The sequence below is a fragment of the Anoplopoma fimbria genome, chromosome 8, assembly GCF_027596085.1.
Source record: "Anoplopoma fimbria isolate UVic2021 breed Golden Eagle Sablefish chromosome 8, Afim_UVic_2022, whole genome shotgun sequence".
Classification (NCBI taxonomy): Eukaryota; Metazoa; Chordata; class Actinopteri; order Perciformes; family Anoplopomatidae; genus Anoplopoma; species Anoplopoma fimbria.
Genome location: NC_072456.1, coordinates 18,008,165 through 18,015,612, shown reverse-complemented (window position 1 = coordinate 18,015,612; position 7,448 = coordinate 18,008,165). Strand labels below are relative to the sequence as shown.

The 7,448-nt window shown below is 39.3% G+C and overlaps 1 protein-coding gene across 1 annotated transcript; it reads left to right on the top strand.

Annotated features, from left to right (window-relative positions):
- Positions 1-3,611: 3,611 nt before the first annotated feature.
- On the top strand, positions 3,612-7,232 carry LOC129094849 (platelet glycoprotein V). Its single transcript, XM_054603134.1, has 2 exons — positions 3,612-3,741; positions 4,888-7,232. Exons 1-2 carry the CDS (start codon positions 3,720-3,722, stop codon positions 6,870-6,872), a joined length of 2,007 nt encoding a protein of 668 aa, XP_054459109.1. The 5' UTR covers positions 3,612-3,719; the 3' UTR covers positions 6,873-7,232.
- The last annotated feature ends 216 nt before the right edge of the window (positions 7,233-7,448 follow it).

Sequence of the window (7,448 nt, the reverse complement as noted above, 5' to 3'; positions counted from 1 at the left end):
ATGGATAGGGTTACAGTTGTGAACTACTGCCTAGGGCTCCTGGGTTTGTTACTACTGCAGGGAGTGCTAAATGTGGAGGGACGAAGCATATTTAATCCAGGTGAGTGTGAAAAACTGTCGTTGTTTTAGGTCTCTATTTAATGGAAGAAGCTGCTGAGGATGCAAAGACTGCACCCTTTACATCCATGGTTGGTTCAGTGGTTCAGGTTAAGAGATGATGACTATGAAATGGGATGGATGTGACGTTGTCTGTTTGTTTTGTGATATTCAGAGTCCTAAAAGTTGCATTTTCATTTGCTTTTTATTTGCAGGAAATCATGTTTATAATCCAAAAGAAGAAACAGATCCTCAGAGCAAGATTCTAGCACTGTTACTGCACAAGAGCTTAGTTCCTGTTGAAAAGGATGATTCACTAGGTGAGAGATAAAATAATAATGATTATAGATAACGCAAATGCATTCCCTGCTTTGATGATGACTGTGTTTCCTTTTCTGCAGGTCTTGAGATGGCCAACAAGTTAGCTGAATTAGAGGAGGTAAGAAAATTCACAGATTCACCTTAAAGTAACTTTGGAAAAAACGTGGCCTCGGCAGAAAACCTGTATTAACCACCGCGTAAATAGAAGGTGTTTGCGTATTAATGGAGTGTTTGCATCTTGTTATTTCCTCAAACAAAAGTGTATTAAATATAGACTATGAATGACAACCTGTATCATCACTTCCTCACTAAGAGTCATTGAATAGATTGGATAGAGGTTTTGATACTGAGATGACATCTACCTGTCGAGCTGCGTTTAATCCCTCTGATCTCTGCTTGCAGCTGCGGGCGCTGAGGGAGGACCTGGAGCTGGACCGGGAGATCACAGCCAATCTGGCAGAAGGCAAATCCATAAGTAGGAAGAGGGGCGAACGTGAGTTAAATTTAGTACTTCTGAATTATTATGCATCATGCAATCTGATTAATATTTGTAGTTAATTCTAACCATCGCAGTATTAATATTCTGCATGCTCCTTTCGCCTGCAGCTTGCTTCTGGAAGTACTGTGTCTGACACAGATGCAAGAGGAGGAGGAACAATGTGAAATCTTGCTGCGAAGCCCAACATAGCCTTAAGACTCAAAACATCTGTAATATAATCACACTGTATTTATCCCCAGCAATATAGAGTTGTACCATAATCAAAGTCATCAATAAACATTTCCACCGCACTGAGGTGCTCTCATGGGAAATCTAAGGACTGCGGCTGTACATCTTTTATCTGTAAATAATCAGCTACACACTGGAAATACTTGAGGGTCTCATATGACAAAATGTACTTCAGCAAAGACATACTAGTATTTTAGCAGGCATTTTATTTGCCAACTGCTTGTGTTTATGTTGCTCTCTTGTGGCAGAATTGGGCAAAACATTTTTTTTGTAATGCTGCCAACACGTCTGTCACTGCTTCTAGAATGCATTACTGTTCATTTTACAAAATAAATACAATTATACTGTGATTGTGCATTTTTTATTTTCCTATTAAGAGAAAAAGATTGACGGTGACTTGGTCTCTGAATGGACTCTTTTTAGAGGATTAAAAAGGAGACAATTATTTGCATTGCTTAATACATCTTATCCTAATACCTATTTTTTTATTCTTTAGCTACTTAAATTATCAAATATTTCAATCAGTGGGAGTAAGAGTAAGTGAGAGGAATTTGGCACATGTTGCACATCTGCGGTGACTGGTGAATTACTGCACTGTGAAGTTCATTTGACTGGGTCTGTTGGAGGAGGGTGACAAAGATGAGTCTCATGCTTTGTCTAAATAATGAGAGTGCTGCTGTGCTGCTCACTCAGAGAATGATGCACAGAGGACTGGATGTGACGGTTTGCTGCATTCACAACAACATCAAAGAAAGTGTTGACTTTTGCTCTGAGCCAGTGAGTCATTTGCAGTTATGAAAACATGGACATTATGGTATAACACAAAAACAAATATCTACCATATTGTTTATTTCAAATATTGAAATGTAAGAAACAAAGAACCAATTCCACGGAACAATATACTGGTGGTTGATTACATGGTGTCTTATGTTGAATACATTAATAATAATAGTTTCTATTTTGCATTTTACTATCATTCAGTGTAATTAATAATTCATTCATTATTACTTAAAACATTTGTTTTGGCACGCTATCTGCTCTTGCTTGACATGTTGCAAGATAAAGGCCAATAAGATGTGAAAAGAGGAAAGAAAACGCCATATTTTTTAAGGAAGATTAACCTTTTTTTAAATAGAGGACTAAGTTTTAACTGTATTACAGTTTTATTACATCGGTTCAGCACACACACAAACTCACTCTTTGTTACCATCACTACCAGCTCTCTTTAAATACTTTAATATGACAGAAAAAAGTACAAGAAGAAAAAATAAATTTAATCAGACTTCAATTTTTATTTACTCTTACTAGAAAATGTCCTGAGTTAACAGTTATGTTTATTTTTGCACATTACTGACATGATTATTTTGCCCCTAAATACAAAGGGGTGTAAGCTAGCTGATTCAACATGCATCATGTAGCCACATCTTTTGTACAAACTCAGTTAGCATGGGATGCTGTTGTAAACTTATTGGTATCTGGTTGCTCAGCAGAACATCATCACTGCCTGTTACTCACTTTAACTGTGACAGTCAGCAAGACGCCTATGAAATACAAAGACTAGCAGATAAACTTCCTTTTCTCTCTCTCTACAAACACATGTGACATGTTGAGAGGAGACACATTGAAGAAGTGACACTAGGGTTCAAACATCCTAACTGCCTCGATGCAGAAATGATTGTTGTCAGTTCGGTCCATAAACTGGTTGAGATAAGTCCACAGGAACTGAGCCAGCATCCTCTGTCACTCAAAAGCAGTAAATAAGTGTATGTCCCAAAGGCTTGACTGTTTCCGACACAGCCCAAGACAAGAAATAAAAACTCCCCAAAAACTTAACACATGCAAGGAAAGTAAAACTAAAGAAAGCATTGGAAAGGCAAAGATCTTCATTGTGGGGCGGCAGTGGAAACTGGCAATTGTAAATACTGTGAAAGTTAGTAAACCCCATAATAAGCATTTTTGGGGAAAGTGCTTTTGAGCTACAGAGACATTTTAAACTAGATTATTAAAACATGCATGATTTGTAAAACACGATTAAGAATTGTCCTGACATTGAATTCCAATTCTCTGGTTGATATAATTTGCTGATTTGTTTTAAGTTTATTGTCTCTTTTATGGAAAGAAATGATGTTGCCTTTAACTTTTTGCTGTTTGTTTTTTAAGTCTGCTATTTGCATTTTTATGTTGTGCTTGTGTGGAAATGTTACGCTGCCATCTTGGCCATGAAGACCTTGTTAATGAGAATCAAAATCTAGGATTATCTTTGCTGAATAAAAGTTTAATAAAAACAAAAAAAACAATAAATAAATGTTCAATAAAACTTGGGTCAAGTGAAAGAAGCTTATTGAAATAATTTATTCAAAAATGTCATAGTATTCCACGTCCACGGTAAGCATGATAGGGGGTTAAGGTTGGGCAGTATGAAGGAAGTGTAGTCTGATGGCTGACTTTTGGGCGGTCATTTTTTTGGAGCGGAGAGCAGGGTTACTTGATAGACAGGGCACTCATCTCTTTAAGAAAGCCCTTAAGAGAAGAGCAGCACAGATAACAGCAACTTGATCATAATATCAAACAGACCATGATGGATTCTAACTTCAGAGGTTGGTAGAATATTTAACTTATTTTGGTTTTTAACCCCAATTTAGTATTTTGTACTATCATTTAAGACAGGGGTGGGCAATTATTTTTCCCAGGGGGCCAAATGAGCAACTGAAAATATTTTGGAGGGCCGGGCCAAAATGCCGAACTCAATTATGCATAATATACATTTTATTTCTATATAAAAAGCAGTAAATGGCATTGTTTTGACCGCTGGTAAGAGTGTATGTTATTATTTGGCAATTAAAAGGTGAGGTTAGCTTTCAAAAATATCATTTATTCAAATAGAATTTCCAAAATGTGAAACATTTGACTCATTTTCAGTCACATTAATAACAAAGGGCATTTTGAGTTTCATATACTATTGAAACAAGGATTGTCTTAGCTTTCTAAAGACATCACATCATCTTTGTAGCCAAAATAAACAAGACATGTCACTGAACTGTGTAACTGTGTAAAGAAAAGTGTCCCAGTTTTGTAGCCTTTTTGACTTTACATGCCTATATTAAACATTTTATGTTTTCAGAACTGTGCAAAAAAAAAAAAAAAAAAAAAAGAAAAGAAAATTGTCCTCTTTAAACACGGCGACATGCTCCCCACAAACCAAACACACAGGTTTACTCTGACTTCAGTAAAGAAACATTAGTAGTCCATATTTGTTTGAAAGTTCTGCTTTCGGCACCACTTTCCTCTTTTTGGCATGAGCCGACATGTTCGCATGTTTCAGGGGTGACACGGAAGGTAGACAGGCTGTCAATCACACGCATTTCACGTGCACAGTTGACGTGCACGATTGCGTGCACTGTGAGAATAAATGGGCTTCAAAATAAAAGCAATGCGGTTTTAGTCCACCCATAAGATAATTGCCGTACAATGCCCAGGTCTGATTTAAGAGATAAAAAATATCAAAATGTTTTTCCATTATATTTATTTTGTTATTCTATTCTACATTCTATGTCAAGAATGGAATTTCAGTTTTGCATTAAAAACTGAATTAATAAAAATGTAATTTAGGAATATGGTGGTGTTTTGGATAAACAGTTAAAGATTATTACTATACTCTGCTATTTGGGGGATTATTAATGAGCCATGCTTCATTTCAGATTAGATTTTGTGTGTCAAAATGTGTGTTTATTTCCACTTTTCAGGCACCTTGTGGATGACCCTCGTCCTCTTCACACTGCCACACCTCACCTGCAACCTGCTCTGCCCTGACAGCTGCATGTGTGATTTTAGAGGTAATGTCAAGTGTTCCGGCAACAGCATCAGTGATATACCAAAGCATCTGCCCGTCAACACAAACTTCCTGCAGCTTGTTCACACAAACATGGCAGTCATAAATGAGCAGAGCTTGGCAAACCATGAGCTCCTGTTGCGTTTCAGACTGACTAACAGCGGTCTACACACTATCCATCCCAGAGCCTTCAACGGTGCTCCACAGCTCAAGACTGTCATGCTGTCGTTCAATGCTCTCTCTACCCTCCCGGCTCGGGTCTTCAGTCCACTGACCACTCTGGAGCAGCTGTTTTTAGATGGGAACCAGTTGGAGACCATAGCTACGGATATGTTTAAAGGACATGTCGGGTTGCTGGAACTGGTCCTGACCCGTAACAGACTTAGCAGTCCTGCTGCAGATGTTTTTGATGGACTGATCAACCTCACCTTACTAAACCTGGGCAGGAACTCCATTAAGAAGTTGCCACCAACCATCTTTAATGCCTTGACTAATCTCCAAGAGCTCAATATCTATTACAATGAGATAGAGGTTCTAGAAGCTGGAATTTTTGATGAACTTGTCAACCTTAGGGTGCTAAAAATCCACCAGAACCAGATAACCAGCCTCCCACCTCAGGTGTTCTGGCCTCTGAGGAACCTGGAAATCCTGACCCTGTCCTCCAACCGACTTCAGGCGATCCCGGAAAACAGCTTCTACAACATGCCAAAGATGATCCAGCTTACCATTTACAATAATCCGCTATTATCTCTACCAGACCAGCTTATGGGTCCCATGCCTCACATGACAGACTTTTATCTGTATGGCACCAACCTCACCACTGTTCCGGGAAATTTGTTCAGCAACATGTCCGGACTCCAGAGCCTTAACTTCCATTTGAATGACAAGCTGAGAGAGTTGCCCTCAGACCTCTTCTGCTGCGTTCCCAAGCTTCAGAAGCTCTCGTTGAAATCCAACGACCTCCATTATCTACATCCTCAGCTGTTGTCCGGACTCACCACACTGAACAAGCTATTTCTTAATGGCAATAAGCTGCAGAGCCTGCCTGATAATATTTTTCAGGGCCTTGAACAGGTTTTTTCAGTTGATTTGATGAATAATGACCTCAAGACACTTCCAGGAGATATTTTCTTGTCAAACAGAGTTTTAGAGGGTCTTACTCTGAGTGGCAACCCCTGGGACTGTGTTTGTAGTATCAGAGGTATTGCCAAATGGATAAAACATAATGAGCATGTGGTTCTTGACAGTAATGATGTGAAATGTCAGAGTCCGGCGTATCACCTGCTCCGTACCGTTGGCTCCCTGCGTGATGAGGACTTCAACTTTTGCGATGGTACAAGATTCAGGTCGCAATATTTTTCTACACATGAGCCAACGAAACCATTCCACACTTTTTCAACCAGTGGACAAACGTCAGCTGTAGCTTCAACAACCACATCGCCAACAACAACATCAACCACACCGCCCACAACAACATCAACCACCATTCAACTAGCTACCGAACAAGTCACCATCCCAACAAACACTCCAACTACAAAACCATCTGCCTCACATACAACAACCCCACCAACAAGTCTCCAGACTCCCACCACCACTCAGCCTAACGAGGAGTCCCTTCTCATCACCGAGACTCCCTTGTTTTATTACAACTCACGTGCTTTCTATGACACATTGGTGGTTGAACAGGGGCCCGAATTTGTTCACCACAATGTCCACAAGGGCTCTGTGTACGTGTGGTTTCTGCCCTCGGATGCAGCCTTGACCGGGCTCCTCATGTTCAATCACATCCATCTTGTGGCCACTGGCTTTTCCCTCATTCTTGCTTCCATTTATTGTTTGAATCGTCTCAACAAGAGCATGGATGAGCTGAAGGCTGGGTGTGAACATCCTCCAGTGTAACAAAATATGTAATCTGGCCTGGTGTAAAATAGACTTTTCCAAAGGCTGCATTTTATAAAAGATCCCTCTTAGGTGTAGGTTTTCTAGATGTTAGGTTAAGTTGTATCTTCAAGTGTTACTTTAAGACAGTCGGAACGGATTGGAGTTTGTTCATCATTTTAACATTAATCATATAGAGCTTGTCAAAGGTGAGGATGTGCTGTTTTTCTTTGAAACAAAAGTAAATCAAATAGCTTTGTGTTTGGTCAAAGGTGATTTGTTTCCCTCTAGCGGTGAAGGCTTCAAACTGCACGAAGAGGCATCACAACTCAAATACAATGTTTTGATGTACTTGTGAGTAATCAGGCTGAATAAAATGCATTATGGTCAAATGTCTCTTTCTTTTACACTTCTACGCATATTTTAGGTTGTTTTATAAACTTGTGCCAGGGCACAAGTTGTACTTGAGAAAGCTGAGCTTCTTATCTTTTTAGAATGTGGGAGGAATATGCATTTCCAAAATGAATCATATTTTGGATACCGGGAAGTAGAACACCATCATCTTCGCCACCTCCTTCAAAACAGGAAGCTCTGATT